Here is a 17,115-nt window from a genome sequence, read left to right on the forward strand (position 1 = left end):
TAATGCGCACAAGGTTGTACGCACCACGAAGGTCTATCTTGGTGAACCACTTGGCACCCTTAATCCGGGCAAACAAGTCAGACAACAGCGGTAAAGGATACTGAAATTTGACAGTGATCTTATTTAAAAGCCGATAATCAATACAAGGTCTCAAAGATCCGTCCTTTTTTGCCACAAAAAAGAATCCCGCACCAAGAGGGGAAGAAGACGGACGAATATGTCCTTTCTCCAGAGACTCCTTGATATATGAACGCATAGCGGTATGTTCAGGTACCGACAGATTAAATAACAGTCTTCCCTTAGGAAATTTACTGCCTGGGATCAAATCTATAGCACAGTCACAGTCCCTATGAGGAGGCAGTGCACTGGACTCAGACTCACTGAAGACATCCTGATAATCAGACAAATACTCCGGAACTTCCGAAGGCGTAGAAGAAGCAATAGACACAGGCAGGGAATCCTCATGAATACCACGACAGCCCCAACTTGAGACTGACATAGCCTTCCAGTCCAGGACTGGATTATGGGTCTGTAACCATGGCAGCCCTAAAACAACCAAATCATGCATTTTATGTAAAACCAGGAAACGTATCACCTCGCGGTGTTCAGGATTCATGCACATGGTAACCTGTGTCCAATACTGCGGTTTATTTGCTGCCAATGGTGTAGCATCAATACCCCTAAGAGGAATAGGATTTTCTAATGGTTCAAGAGTAAAACCACAGCGCTTAGCAAATGAGAGATCCATGAGACTCAGGGCAGCACCTGAATCTACAAACGCCATGACAGGATAAGATGACAGTGAGCAAATCAAAGTTACAGACAGAATAAATTTAGGTTGCAAATTACCAACGGTGACAGGACTAACAACCTTAGCTATACGTTTAGAGCATGCTGAGATAACATGTGTAGAATCACCACAGTAGTAGCACAAGCCATTCCGGCGTCTATGAATTTTCCGCTCATTTCTAGTCAGGATTCTATCACATTGCATTAAATCAGGTGTCTGTTCAGACAACACCATGAGGGAATTTGCGGGTTTTCTATCACATTGCACCGAATTAGGTGTCTGTTCAGACAACACCATGAGGGAATTTGCGGTTTTGCGCTCCCGCAACCGCCGGTCAATTTGAATAGCCAGGGACATGGTATCATTGAGACCTGTGGGAATGGGAAAACCCACCATAACATTCTTAATGGCTTCAGAAAGGCCATTTCTAAAATTAGCGGCCAGTGCACACTCGTTCCAATGTGTCAGCACGGACCATTTCCGAAATTTTTGGCAATACACTTCAGCCTCGTCCTGCCCCTGAGACATAGCCAGCAAGGCCTTTTCTGCCTGAATCTCAAGATTGGGTTCCTCATAAAGTAAACCGAGCGCCAGAAAAAACGTATCAAGATCAGCCAATGCCGGATCTCCTGGCGCTAACGAAAAAGCCCAATCCTGAGGGTCGCCCCGTAAGAACGAAATAACAATTTTTACTTGCTGAGCAGAATCTCCAGATGAACAGGGTCTCAGGGACAAAAACAATTTACAATTATTCACGAAATTCCTAAACTTAAACCTGTCTCCGGAAAACAGTTCAGGAATCGGTATTTTAGGTTCTGACCTAGGATTTCTGATAACATAGTCTTGTATGCCCTGCACACGAGTAGCCAGCTGGTCCACACTTGTAATCAAGGTCTGGACATTCATGTCTGCAGCAAGCATAGCCACTCTGAGGTAAAGGGGAAAAAGGAAAAAAAAAAAAAAACTCAGAATATTCTTTCTTATAATCCCTCTTCTGCAATGCATTAAACATTTAATACTGGCCTGGCAAACTGTTATGACCCCAATGGCGAGGGTCTCAGAGGAACGTGGAAGTCTGCAGAATACAAAAATCCAGCTCATAGGGCAGTGGTAACTGGGTTGACCATATATCTACTCCTAACGCCAACACTAGAAGTAGCCGGGAATCATTCCTACGTTGATTCTAGATGACACGCGCCAGCCGGAGAATCTAGCTACCCCTAGTAGAGGAAAACAAAGACCTTTCTTGCCTCCAGAGAAGGGGACCCCAAAGCTGGATAGAAGCCCCCCACAAATAATGACGGTGAGGTAAGAGGAAATGACAAACACAGAAATGAACCAGGTTTAGCACAGAGAGGCCCGCTTACTGATAGCAGAATAAAGAAAGGTAACTTATATGGTCAACAAAAACCCTATCAAAATCCACACTGGAAATTCAAGAACCCCCGAACCGTCTAACGGTCCGGGGGGAGAACACCAGCCCCCCTAGAGCTTCCAGCAAAGGTCAGGATATAGATTTGGAACAAGCTGGACAAAAATACAAAACCAAAACAAATAGCAAAAAGCAAAAGGCAGACTTAGCTGATATAACTGGAACCAGGATCAGTAGACAAGAGCACAGCAGACTAGCTCTGATAACTACGTTGCCAGGCATTGAACTGAAGGTCCAGGGAGCTTATATAGCAACACCCCTAACTAACGACCCAGGTGCGGATAAAAGGAATGACAGAAAAACCAGAGTCAAAAAACTAGTAACCACTAGAGGGAGCAAAAAGCAAATTCACAACAGTTGGGGTGTTTTTTTTTTCTACAGGAAATTGGATGTGGGTCTCTGTCTCTCTACAGTCAGGGGGGACTGGTATCTACCTCTCGGCAGAAAATGTAGGTTGGTCTTTGTCTCTTTACAGGAAGTGTGAGTGAGGCTCTCCATCTCTGGGTTTTCATCACTGTAGGAAGTTGGGGTGGGTTTTTGTCTCTGCAGGACGTGTGGGTGAGTTTTCATGTCTGCAGTCAGTAGGGAGTGGGTTTTCATCACTGCAGGAAGTGTGGGTGGACCTTTTTCTTTACATGAAGTTCGGGCAGTTCTTTGTTTCTCTACAGGAAGTTTTGGAAGGTCTTTCTCTCTTCAGGAAGCTGAGGTGGGTATTTATCTGTACATGTAGGGGGTTAGTCTTTGTCTCTCTAGAAGAAGTGTGTGCGGGACTTAGTCTCCCTGCAGGAAATGTGAGTGAGTCTTTTCCTCTAAGCAGGAGGTGGGAACTGTTTTTTGTCTCTACAGGAAGAGTGGGCAGGTCTTTGTCTCTACAGGAAGTGGGTGTGAGGTTTGTTTCTCTACAGAATGTGGGGGCGGGTCTTTATCTTTAAATTAAGTTCAGGCGGATATTTGTCTCTCTACAGAAAGTTTGGGAGGGTTTTTGCCTCTATATGAAGTTTGGAAGGTGTCTTTCTCTCTACAGGAAGTGGGGGCGGGTCTTCGCATCTCTACAGGAAGTGGGGACTATTTTTCATCACTCATCTCCTGTCCTCACACTTGTCAATCTTCATACTGGCATAACAGAGAGACTTTCAGCTTACATCAGGCATGTTCATTGAATACTGACAAGCACAATCCATGCTGCTATGGTGGATAAAGCTCATACCAGCACCTATAGTACTGGCAGAATGCTGCTAAAAAGCATTAAAATTGTTGAGGTTTCTGGGCACATTAACCTAACTAATGTTTGGGTTATGAGTGCACCGAGACTATGCATTTCATCTGCATTTCTGTTCCTTCATCAGTATCTCTCAGTAGTGCAGACTATGGCTTTAGGCCTGTAACTTCAAGGCGTCATATCTCAGCTTAAAAGTAAGATATAAAAAAATGGTTTTCATATTTTCTGATAACACTAATAGGCCTTTTCTTACATTTCTTCTGGATGCTCTTCTACACAGGGTCACCATTTTTAGTGGGAGTCCTTCTCCAGAGTGGACAGATCTGGAGGGTGGGAGATGATGCGTCGCTAGATACCTCTTCCTGTCTGATAACATTATTTGCAGACTATAGCGTTACTTTGCAGGATAATTGCCGTTCGCGCAACATATTGTAGCAGCAGCCCTGCCTCCAGCTCATACATGAATACATCTCCGTTAATTAATACCAGCTCTTTTCATTTCTCGGAGGCCCAAACAAAGCCAGGACTGCGCAGATCTGGCCTGTGAGCAGGCTCATTACTATCTCGTTACAAAGGCACAAGGCAGATGGCACGACTTAGCCAAGGTAAAAAATGTGTGACTTAATTCATTAATCCAGTGCTTGTTCGCAGCGTCAGCAGCCCTGCGCAACACCTCGTCCTCCAGGATGCGTCTATCAGCTGGCAAAATAAAGGAATGACACAGATTTATTCAAATGACACCCTAAAAGGACCCAAAACGCAGCCCATAAAGAGTTAAAGAGGTTCACTCATTTATTTTTTCAAGGATCATCATTACCCAAATAGATTAGCTGATCGCTGAGATCTCACTGATCGCTAGACCCAGAATCCTTTGCCCACTTCCTGTAGGAGGAGCCTAATGCTCGCGGCCACTCCAATCCTTTTTGTGCTACTGATGAAAGCAGTTGAGCCCCATACAAGGCTGTTTTCAGCCTCATAGACATTAAACTCTTTCATTTTCATTTTTGCACTTTGGGGTTTTTGGTTTTTGTTTTTCTGGCGGCACAGCCATACGAGGGCTTGTTTTTTTGCTCCAAGAGTTGTAGTTTTAGGCACCACCATTCATTTTTTTCATATAATGGAGTGAAAAAAAGGAACAAAAAAATTCCAAATGTGTTGAAATAGTTAAAAAAAAATTAATTTTGGCATTGATTTTTTTTTTAATTGGGGGAGGGGTTTTTACCGTTTGCTCATTATGCGGTGAAAATGATCTCACGACGTGATTCGACAGGTCAGTGCAATGACTATGATGCATAGCTTTTTCTAATTTAAGTGGTGAAAAAAACGTGAAAATTTGACAATTTTGTAGAAAAAAATTGGTTTGTGTCACCATTTCTGGAGACTTGTAATTTTTTGTTCTATTTTGTGTTACGAACCAAAAAAACATAAATCAAATATGTCATCAATATCAGATTGGTGGGGTGCAACACCCGGCACCGTCACTGATCAACTGTTCCAGGTGCAGGTGGCGGCAGGATGTGATCAGTTGCGGAGCTGCAGAGCGCAGCTCCGTCAACTATAGCGGCTGCGGCGTGGGTACTCTGCCGCAGCCACTAATACAGGTGACGGAGCTGTACTACGCAGCTCCTTAACTGATCACACCAAGAACAACTGATCGACGGGAGTGCTAGTTGTGTCACACCCCACACCAAACTGAATTTGATTATGTTTCCTAAAAATAGACCATCAAGATAAGAGTATTGGACAATCCCTTTAAACAAGAGCTCCTGGACCCGCTCCATACGTGCGGATCCGACATAAGATTAAGTACTACGTACATTTTTGGGAAGGTGTTAATTGGAGATTAATTGTTCCCTCCATGCTCCTCACTAAAAAAAAATTTAAAAGATGAGAGCTTTGGAGCCCCATTCTAGCCATCATGGGGGTCCCGTCAGTGGGGGTCTCGGTGATGAGATATCACCTCTTACATCCTATGGAAAAGTGATAAGTGTGGGCTGTGAGGATACCCCTTTACAGTTCCCTTTCTGTAAGATGTGCCACAATCCTCCAAGGCTTCATAAGTTATAATTAGTGGATCAAAATTGCCTTTTGGCGTTCAAGTCTAAAGATTCCACAGATGGGCAAGTAACAGTACCAGGAAGGCCAAAGGATTGGTGTTCTGTATTCAAGAAGCAAAGCACTGGTCCCTTGCCTGGGCACAGCTATGGTGCCCATTACGGTGCCCAGACTGTTTACTATTTCATCAAGTTAGAAATAAAGGTGAAATATACTAAAAATGCAGTTCATAAGACTTTAAATAATAATTTAAAATGGGCATTTATTAATGTATTTCTTGGCCGTACATCCCAAATTTAAGAAAAGGAGAAGTGCTTTTTTTATACTAAGCCACGCCCCATTTTTTGTTGTTGCGCCTACACTTAAATAGTGCCCATAGTAAAACCAGCGAGGGTTCTCACACAGTAAGCTGCCCCTACACAGTATGCTGCTGCTCTCCACAGTATAATTCCATATTGTCCTACACACTGTATGATGTCACCTCAGTGCCTTTCTCACAGTACAGTGTTGTTACAGTGCCCACGCATTGCTACCCACATATTATAGTGCCTACCCAGACACACTGATGCCAGTTACACGGTATGATGCCCCTAAAGCGTTGCCCACATAGTATAGTGCTCTCATAGTGCCAAAACACTCAATGATGCCGCCTACACAGTATAATGTCCTCACAGATTAGTGTCTACACACATTGATGCCCCCACAGTGCCATCTACACAGTAGAGTGCCCACACCCTTGATGCCCCTTACACAGTATTGCACTCCCAGAGTGCTGCCTACACAGAATGATGCCCACACACAGTATAATTAACTCACAGTGACAGTCCCAAAGACATATTAATACCTCCCACACACAATGATGTCCCTCACGGTATGATGCCCCCACAGTGCTTTCTGCTCAGGTTTATGCCCATACAGACACTGATGTCCCCCACACAGTATGAGGCCCCCACAGTGCCCCCCACACAATGCAATACCCACACCCTTGATGCTCCACCCCACACATTATTAGTATGCTCCCACAGTGCCACTCACACAGAATGATGCCCCCCACAGTGCCACCTGCACAGTACAGAGTCCTCACAGTGCCCAAACACACACACAGTAACCCCCACACAGTATGATGCCCCCACATACACAAGATACGGCTTTCGCACCTCCCACGGTGCTGACACTCACATGACAGTAAGGCCATGTGCAGAATATTTAGGTAAATTACAGAGATTCAATTCCACCTACAACCTGTGGACATGTGTGGCGCTGTTTTCTGGAAGAAAACAGCCATGTACTATCCTAACCCTCCCAAGCTTCGCCGATGCACGCTAGCACTGGAGTCTTTCAGGACAGTCGCACTGTATGACTCCATTTTTTTTGTCTTCTGTCTTGTAGACGTTCTGTGAAATCGACAGTGACGGAAACTGCATCATTCAGAAGAAAGATTTGAGGAATGTTTTGTACAGGTTTTCTCTTCCTATTACAAAGGGTGAATTTGAAAAACTCTGGCAAAGGTGAGTAATATGGAATTATGAGATATATGTAGCGGAAAAGTCCCGGATTAACAAAATAGATGCCGGATTATCGGATGTCCAACCAAAGTCGAATCAAGGGGCCGATCCCCACCTCCGATCACATTGCAGACCCTACAGTCCTCCTTACCTGCTGGATAATGCTCATTACTAGCACAGTTCAGACAGATATATGGAATATTATAGCATAGCCTCGTGGCGGTGTCACGTAAGGTGAAGGCTTATCTGTGCCAATTACACATTTAATTCTGAAATAGAAAATCTTCTACATGAAAATTGACTTTTTTTAATAATGTATTTGCACATTTCTGACGTAGCTAAGTGCTCACGCTGGAGGATTTTATTGCACTTATCATACTTTACAATTGAAAATATTTCATTACGTCCGGTATATTAAAATTCTTTCTCTAATGTGAAACATTAAAAAAAAAACACATTCTGTTTCTGAATGCATTAAAAGTGCATTTTTCTCAAGAAGTCACTAAAAAGTGAAGAAATCAGTAAAACTATCAAGTACAAAATATTATTATTAGTCTAAAAAATGTACAATGTTCAAAAGTGGTTTTTTGTTTAACCAGTTCATGACCAGCTACATTTTATTTTTTCGGAATTAATAATTAAAATAATATACTAATTACAATAATAAAAAATATAAAAGTATTGTTTTATTTTATTTTCCTCACTCGTTTATTAAAATTATTTTTGGTACCTTTTTTGACTTTAACCCCTTCATGACCCAGCCTATTTTGGCCTTAATGACCTGGCCGTTTTTTGCAATTCTGACCAGTGTCCCTTTATGAGGTAATAACTCAGGAACGCTTCAACGGATCCTAGTGATTCTGAGATTGTTTTTTCGTGACATATTGGGCTTCATGTTATTGGTAAATTTAGGTTGATAATTTCTGAGTTTATTTGTGAAAAAAACGGAAATTTGGTGAAAATTTTGAAAATTTCGCAATTTTCACATTTTGAATTTTTATTCTGTTAAAACAGAGAGTTATGTGACACAAAATAGTTAATAAATAACATTTCTCACATGTCTACTTTACATCAGCACAATTTTGGAAACAAATTTTATTTTGCTAGGAAGTTATAAGGGTAAAAATTTGACCAGTGATTTCTCATTTTTACAACAAAAATTACAAAACCATTTTTTTTAGGGATCACCTCACATTTGAAGTCAGTTTGAGGGTTCTATATGGCTGAAAATACCCAAAAGTGACACCATTCTAAAAACTGCACCCCTCAAGGTGCTCAAAGCCACATTCAAGAAGTTTATTAACCCTTCAGGTGTTTCACAGCAGCAGAAGCAACATGGAAGTAAAAAATGAACATTTAACTTTTTAGTCACAAAAATGATCTTTTAGCAACAATTTTTTTATTTTCCCAAGGGTAAAAGGAGAAACTGGACTACGAACGTTGTTGTCCAATTTGTCCTGAGTATGCTGATACCTCATATGTGGGGGTAAACCACTGTTTGGGCGCACGGCAGGGCTCGGAAGGAAAGGAGCGCCATTTGACTTTTTGAATGAAAAATTGGCTCCAATCTTTAGCGGACCCCATGTCGCGTTTGGAGAGCCCCTGTGTGCCTAAACATTGGAGCTCCCCCACAAGTGACCCCATTTTGGAAACTAGACCCCCCAAGGAACTTATCTAGAAGCATAGTGAGCACTTTAAACCCCCAGGTGCTTCACAAATTGATCTGTAAAAATGAAAAAGTACTTTTTTTCACACAAATATTCTTTTAGCCTCAATTTTTTCATTTTCACATGGGCAACAGGATAAAATGGATCCTAAAATTTGTTGGACAATTTTTCCTGAGTACACTGATACCTGACATGTGGGGGTAAACCACTGTTTGGTCACATGGTAAGGCTCGGAAGGGAAGGAGCGCCATTTGTCTTTTTGAATGAAAAATTATCTCCATCGCTAGCGGACACCATGTCACGTTTGGAGAGCCCCTGTGTGCCTAAACATTGGAGCTCCCCCACAAGTGACCCCATTTTGGAAACTAGACCCCCCAAGGAACTTATCTAGAAGCATAGTGAGCACTTTAAACCCCCAGGTGCTTCACAAATTGATCCGTAAAAATGAAAAAGTACTTTTTTTTCACACAAATTTCTTTTAGCCTCAATTTTTTCATTTTCACATGGGCAACAGGATAAAATGGATCCTAAAATTTGTTGGGCAATTTCTCCTGAGTACGCCGATACCTCATATGTGGGGGTAAACCACTGTTTGGGTGCACAGCAAGGCTCGGAAGGGAAGGCGCGCCATTTGACTTTTTGAATGGAAAATTAGCTCCAATCGTTAGCGGACACCATGTCGCGTTTGGAGAGCCCCTGTGTGCCTAAACATTGGAGCTCCTCTACAAGTGACCCCATTTTGGAAACTAGACCCCCCAAGGAACTTATGTAGATGCATAGTGAGCACTTAAAACCCCCAGGTGCTTTACAGAAGTTTATAACGCAGAGCCGTGAAAATAAAAAATAATTTTTCTTTCCTCAAAAATGATTTTTAGCCTGGAATGTTTTATTTTCCCAAGAGTAATAGGAGAAATTGGACCCCACATGTTGTTGCCCAGTTTGTCCTGAGTATGATGATACCCCATATGTGGAGGTAAACCACTGTTTGGGCGCACGGCAGGGCTCGGAAGGGAAGGCACGCCATTTGGCTTTTTGAATGGAAAATTTGCTCCAATCATTAGCGGACACCATGTCGCATTTCGAGAGCCCCTGTGTGCCTAAACATTGGAGCTCCCCCACAATTGACCCCATTTTGGAAACTAGACCTCCCAAGGAACTAATCTAGATGTGTGGTGAGCACTTTGAACCCCCAAGTGCTTCACATAAGTTTATAACGCAGAGCCATGAAAATAAAAAATAATTTTTCTTTTCTCAAAAATGATTTTTTAGCCCACAATTTTTTATTTTTCCAAGGGTAACAGGAGAAATTTGACCCCAAAAGTTGTTTTCCAGTTTCTCCTGAGTACGCTGATACCCCATATGTGGGGGTAAACCACTGTTTGGGCACATGCCGGGGCTCGGAAGGGAAGTAGTGACGTTTTGAAATGCAGACTTTGATGGAATGCTCTGCGGGCGTCACGTTGCGTTTGCAGAGCCCCTGATGTGCCTAAACAGTAGGAACTCCCCACAAGTGACCCCATTTTGGAAACTAGACCCCAAAGGGAACTTATCTAGATGTGTGGTGAGCACTTTGAACCCCCAAGTTCTTCACAGAAGTTTATAACGCAGAGCCGTGAAAATAATAAATGTGTTTTCTTTCCTCAAAAATATTTTTTTAGCCCAGAATTTTTTAATTTTCCCAAGGGTTACAGGAGAAATTTGACCCCAAAAGTTGTTGTCCAGTTTATCCTGAGTATGATGGTACCCCATATGTGGGGGTAAACCACTGTTTGGGCACATGCCGGGGCTCGGAAGGGAAGTAGTGACGTTTTGGAATGCAGACTTTGATGGAATGGTCTGCGGGCATCATGTTACGTTTGCAGAGCCCCTGATGTGCCTAAACAGTAGAAACCCCCCACAAGTGACCCCATTTTGGAAAATAGACCCCCCAAGAAACTTATCTAGATGTGTGGTGAGCACGTTCAACCCCCAAGTGCTTCACAGAAGTTTACAACGCAGAGCCGTGAAAATAAAAAATCATTTTTCTTTCCTCAAAAAAGATGATTTAGCAAGCAATTTTTTATTTTCACGAGGGTAACAGGAGAAATTGGACCCCAATATTTGTTGCCCAGTTTGTTGTGAGTACGCTGATACCCCATATGTGGGGGTAAACCACTGTTTGGGTGCACGTCAGGGCTCGGAAGGGAAGTAGTGACATTTGAAATGCAGACTTTGATGGAATGGTGCGGGTGTCACTTTGCATTTGCAGAGCCCCTGATGTGCCTAATCAGTAGAAACACCCCACAAATGACCCCATTTTGGAAACTAGACCCCCCAAGGAACTTATCTAGATGTGTGGTGAGCACTTTCAACCCCCAAGTGCTTCACAGAAGTTTATAACGCAGAACTGTGAAAATAAAAAATAATTGTTCTTTCCTCAAAAATTATGTTTTAGCAAGTAATTTTTTATTTTCGCAAGGGTAACAGGAGAAACTGGACCCCAATAGTTGTTGCCCAGTTTGTCCTGAGTACGCTGGTACCCCATATGTGGGAGTAAACCACTGTTTGTGCGCACGTCGGGGCTTGGAAGGGAGGGAGCACCATTTGACTTTTTGAACACAAGATTGGCTGGAATCAAAGGTGGCGCCATGTTGCGTTTGGAGACCCCTGATGTGCCTAAACAGTGGAAACCCCTCAATTCTAACTTCAACACTAACCCCAACACACCCCTAACCCTAATCCCAACTGTAGCCATAACCCTAATCACAACCCTAACCACAACACACCCCTAACCACAACCCTAACTCCAAAACACCCGTAACCCTAGACCCAACCCTAACCCTAATCCCAACCCTAACCCTAATCCTAACCCTAATCCCAACCCTAACCCTAATCCCAACCCTAACCACAACTGTAACCCCAACACACCCCTAACCCTATCCGTAACCCTAACCACAAGCCTAATCTTAACCCCATTTCCAGCCCTAGCCCTAATTCCAACCCTAACTCTAATTCCAACCCTAACCCTAAGGCTATGTGCCCACGTTGCGGATTTGTGTCAGATTTTTCCGCACAATTTTTGAAAAATCCGCAGGTAAAAGGCACTGCGTTTTACCTGCGGATTTATAGCGGATTTCCAGTTTTTTTTTTGTGCAGATTTCACCTGCGGATTCCTATTGAGGAACAGGTGTAAAACGCTGCGGAATCCGCACAAAATTGACATGCTGCGGAAAATACAACGCAGCGTTTCCGCACGGTATGTTCCGCACCATGGGCACAGCGGATTTGGTTTTCCATAGGTGTACATGGTACTGTAAACCTGATGGAAACCTGCTACGAATACGCAGCTGCCAATCCGCTGCGAATCCGCTGCGGATCCGCAGCCAAATCCGCACTGTGTGCACATGCCCTAACCCTACCCCTAACCCTACCCCTAACCCTACACCTAACCCTACCCCTAACCCTACCCCTAACCCTAGTTCTAACCCTAGTTCTAACCCTAACCCTACCTATGGGGGTGATAAGGGGGGGGTCATTTACTATTTTTTTTATTTTGATCACTGTGATAGGTTATATCTCAGTGATCAAAATATACCTGGAACGAATCTGCCGGCCGGCAGATTCGGCGGGCGCACTGTGCATGCGCCCGCCATTTTGGAAGATGGCGGCGCCCATGGAGAAGACGGACGGACACCGGGAGGCCCGGTAAGTATGAGGGGGGGGGGGATCTGAGCATGGGGTGTGGATCGGAGGACGGGGGGTGGCATCGGAGCACGGGGGAGCGGGCAGGTGGACGGGGGAGCGGACAAAACGATGGAGGGGAGCGGAGCACCGGACGGAGGACCGGGGAGGAGATCGGTGGTGGTGGGGGGGTACATAAGTGTTTCCAGCCATGGCCGATGATATTGCAGCATCGGCCATGGCTGGATTGTAATATTTCACCAGTTTTTTAGGTGAAATATTACAAATCGCTCTGATTGGCAGTTTCACTTTCAACAGCCAATCAGAGCAATCGTAGCCACGGGGGGGTGAAGCCACCCCCCCTGGGCTGAAGTACCACTCCCCCTGTCCCTGCAGATCAGGTGAAATTGGAGTTAACCCTTTCACCCGATCTGCAGGGACGCGATCATTCCATGACGCCACATAGGCGTCACAGGTCAGATTGGCACCGACTTTCATGACACCTACGTGGCGTCAAAGGTCGGGAAGGGGTTAAATAAATAAATAAATATATATATAATTTTTGCTATATTTTGTTAAACGTCCATAGTCTGTCAGCGTTATCCGCATCTTCGGGATGTGGATAACGGTGAATACATTAGTGGAGATCAGGGCCGCCGCTCCATCCTCCACCGATCAGCGTGTGAGACAGCTGATGTGATGACGTCATTGCATTGTGCTGCTGAGAGTCAGCGCACAGGAGCAGAGGTTTGAGCGAACAGGAGCGAGGTTCACATGTATGTAGGAACCTGTGTCTTGGCCCATACTGTATTACTGGGGCTATATGGGGCTCATACTGTATATAGGAGACTATATGGGGGTTCACACTGTATAAAGGAGGTTATGTGGGCTCATACTGTGTGTAGGGGGCTATGTGGGGGCTCAAACTGTGTATAGGGGGCTATGTTGAGGTTCATACTGTTTAGGGGGCTATGTGGGGGCTCATGCTGTGTGTAGGTGGCTATGTGGAGGCTCATACTGTATATAAGGGGCTAAGTGTGGGCTTGTACTGTAGCTTATGCTTTATACAGGAGACTATGTGAAGGCTCATACTGTATATAGGAGGCTACGGGGGGCTTATGCTGTATATAAGGGCTATGTGGGGGCACACACTGTATTTAGGGGACTGTGTTGGGGCTCAATCTGTATGTAGAGGGCTATGTGGGTGCTTACACTGTATTTGGAGGGCTTTGTGGGGGCTCATGCTGTATATTGGAGGTTATGTGAGGGCTCATACTGTATATAGAGGTCTATGTGGAGGCTCATTCTGTATATAGAGGGCTATGAGGGGGCTCAAGCTGTATTTAGAAGGTAATGTTGGGGGCTTACACTGTATTTAGGAGGTTATTAGACCCAGTGAAGGGAAATCTTAACGGTTCAGAACCAGACATTGTGGACAGTTGTAGCTTCCAGCTTTGTGGGAACAGTTTGGGGAAGACCCTTCTCTGTTCTCCATGACTGTGCCCAGTGCACAAGGTCCATGCAGACATGGAGGGAAGAGCATGAGCGGCCGCACAGAGCCGGGATATCAGCCCCATCCATCACAAGATTGTGATCCCGGCCTCTCCCTAATATTGGGGTCTGACCTCACAAATTAGCTTCTGGATGAAGGGGCAAATAAATTCCACAGACGCCTCCATAATCTTGTAGAAACCCTTCCCTGAAGAGCGGGAGCCGTAATATCTGCAGAGGGGCCGACTCCATATTAATGTCTATGGATGTAGGATGGAGGACAGAAAAGCTCCTGGAGGTGGGATGTGGAGGGGGCACATACTTTTGTGCATTTAGTCTAGAATAGATCTAGCATAGCCTTGTGGCGGTGTCACGTGAGATGAAGTCCTATCAGCGCCAATTAAACAGTTCATACCGAAAAAGGAAAATCTTCTACATGAAAATAGTTTTTTTTTAATAATGTATTTGCACATTTCTGACATTGCTAAGTGCTCACACCGGAGGACTTTATTGTACTTATCATACTTTGCGCTAGAAAATATTTCTTTATTTCCAGTGTATTAAAATTCTTATTCTGATGTGAAATATTTGAAAAGAAAAATTGCATTTTTTTTTATTTTTTCCTACTTGAATGCATTAAAAAAAAATGTTTTCCTGTAAACCCCTGAGCTTTATTGTAACTTGTAATTAGTTATCGTAGGTTTTAGATCTTTTTTTTTTTCTCTTTTTATGTTCTTGAATGATGGAGAAAAATAAAATAGGGGCCACTTAAAGCGCCATTTCTGGTCTAGTTATACATGGGAGATTTGCCAACTTTTTTGGGGAATCCAGGTGGTCTCCCCTTTTTACATCTACTGCTCATTTGGGATAGGTCATGAATATCGGATCGGTCTGGGTCCGACAGCACCCAGCACCACCTCTGATCACATGATTGACGCTCCCGCTGTGGCTGGAGGCGGTGCAAGGAGGCGGTACAGCACAGCTCCATACGCTGTGTAGTGGTCATTCCCGGTACTGCAGCTCAGCTACCTGTTTTTCCACTATAGTGCTCCACACACGGTGCTCCTAACAAACCTGGTGCAAAGTAGTATTAATGATCCAAACAATTACGGTACTTACCAAGCAGATAATACCCCTGGACACTACACCACAACCGCTCAACTAAAAATATTGGAAATTGGAGCAATCACCTCTAACAGTAAATACCCACCTGGAAAATTTTTGCCAACCAGAGTTTCTCCACTGAGAGTGGCACCAAAGCCCGGTCTAGCTGGGACTCGTTGGTGACCGATCTACCTCTCCGGGCTGTAGAAAATTAACCAAAGTCATTCCATTGCCAAAATATCAAAAGGTCTTATGACCATTGTCTTCCTTAGATATGATCCCGAAGGTAAAGGCCATCTCACCCATCAAGAATTCCTCCAGAAACTAGGCGTGAACTTCGCCTCTGGAGACAACGGCCCGAGCAAACGCATCATAGAAGACAACCACCAAGCTCTAGAGAAACACTACAGCTCCCAGCAGAAGATCCTTCAAGATATGGACGAGTTTCATAAGCATCAAACCCGAGCCCTCAACATGAACGACGTAGAACAGCAGATCAAGTAAGACCTTGAACTTCTTTTTAATTGACCCATTGAGCATTGTGTCCCTTTACCAAAACATGGTCAAGATACCGATATATAATCAGTATGGACGTGAAGTGCCGACTAAGCTCTAATATAGAGGTATTCACATCCTCGTAATGTTAATTTGTCCAGTTACTTTTGAGCCCCTGAAATGAGGAGGCTTTTTCGAAAAATGGCTGCAGTGCCTAAACTTTTTTGTCCCTCCAGGATGTTTTTGATCAATTTCTTTAATTAAACCTGAAAGTCTCCACTTCAGGTGTCATTTTAATCCAAACTATCGACCTGCAGAGCTGAAATCACAAAGATTCGGACACTGGCCAAAGATTTCTGGACCTAATGCCGGGTCGTTATGTCTCCTCTACACCGCTATGTGCCCATATTCATTAATAGAGCGAATGGAAAGACCTTGTCCAGAGCCAATGACCACTTTAAATAGGTTATTTTCTGATGACAAATTCTATTTTATAAAGTAGATTTTTTATGTCAAGTGTAGCTTTCACAAATTGATGTTTTTTCTTTAATTTTTAATATCCCTGTATTAAAAAAAGCCCAAATCTTGCAATGTTCATATTGCCCACTAGGATTAATATTAGAATCCTGTTCTTTACATGGGTATCAGAAGGAATAGACTGACTCAAACCCTATTTATTGGCATCATCTGAGCATGCTCTAATCTAGGCAAAGGTCAGAGTGAAGGAAAGGGGAGAAGGTGAGCTGTGACATCACCTATTGTGAATGGTGGATCCTGTGTTATCTACTGTATATAGAGGCGTTATCAGTCATTGTACAGGAGGAGGAGGTGAGCTGTAACATCACCTATTGTGAATGGTGGATCCTGTGTTATCTACTGTATATAGAGGTGTTATCAGTCACTGTACAGGAGGAGGAGGTGAGCTGTGACATCACCTATTGTGAATGGTGGATCCTGTGTTATCTACTGTATATAGAGGTGTCATCAGTCATTGTACAGGAGGAGGAGGAGGTGAGCTGTGATATCACCTATTGTGAATGGTGGATCCTGTGTTATCTACTGTATATAGAGGTGTTATCAGTCATTGTACAGGAGGAGGAGGTGAGCTGTGACATCACCTATTTTGAGTGGTGGATCATGTGTTATCTACTGTATATAGAGGTGATTTCACTCATTGTACAGGAGGAGGAGGTGAGCTGTGACATCACCTACTGTGAATGGTGTATCCTGTGTTATGTACTGTATATAGAGGTGTTATCAGTCATTGTATAGGAGGAGGAGGTGAGCTGTGACATCACCTATTGTGAATGGTGGATCCTGTGTTATGTACTGTATATAGATGTGTTATCAGTCATTGTATAGGAGGAGGAGGTGAGCTGTGATATCACCTATTGTGAATGGTGGATCCTGTGTTATCTACTGTATATAGAGGTGTTATCAGTCATTGTACAGGAGGAGGAGGTGAGCTGTGACATCACCTATTGTGAATGGTGGATCCTCTGTTATCTACTGTACATATAAGTGTTACCTTTTAATTGTGATCCTGTCTGTGATGATAATGAGAATACTGAAAGTTTTCTATACAGCACAAGAAAAATGAGTCTAATATGAGTATTTGTAAAAATTGCAAGATTTCTGATTTTTTATATAAGAGTAAATGGCAGAAGTGAAAAGAAAATTGGTAACAATTTTAAGAA

General features: G+C 43.5%; 1 protein-coding gene across 3 annotated transcripts in view; it reads left to right on the plus strand.

Moving 5' to 3' along the window:
- The window catches only part of EFCAB6 (EF-hand calcium binding domain 6), a 163,490-nt gene that overhangs the window by 126,005 nt on the left and 20,370 nt on the right, over positions 1-17,115 (plus strand). For all 3 annotated transcript variants that reach the window (XM_077266561.1, XM_077266560.1, XM_077266562.1), the window contains 3 exons: positions 3,950-4,046; positions 6,886-7,004; positions 15,196-15,423. In XM_077266561.1, coding sequence (XP_077122676.1) covers positions 3,950-4,046; positions 6,886-7,004; positions 15,196-15,423 — 444 coding nt within the window. The remainder of the gene's footprint in view (positions 1-3,949; positions 4,047-6,885; positions 7,005-15,195; positions 15,424-17,115) is intronic.

The sequence above is a fragment of the Ranitomeya variabilis genome, chromosome 5, assembly GCF_051348905.1.
Source record: "Ranitomeya variabilis isolate aRanVar5 chromosome 5, aRanVar5.hap1, whole genome shotgun sequence".
Taxonomy (NCBI): domain Eukaryota; kingdom Metazoa; phylum Chordata; class Amphibia; order Anura; family Dendrobatidae; genus Ranitomeya; species Ranitomeya variabilis.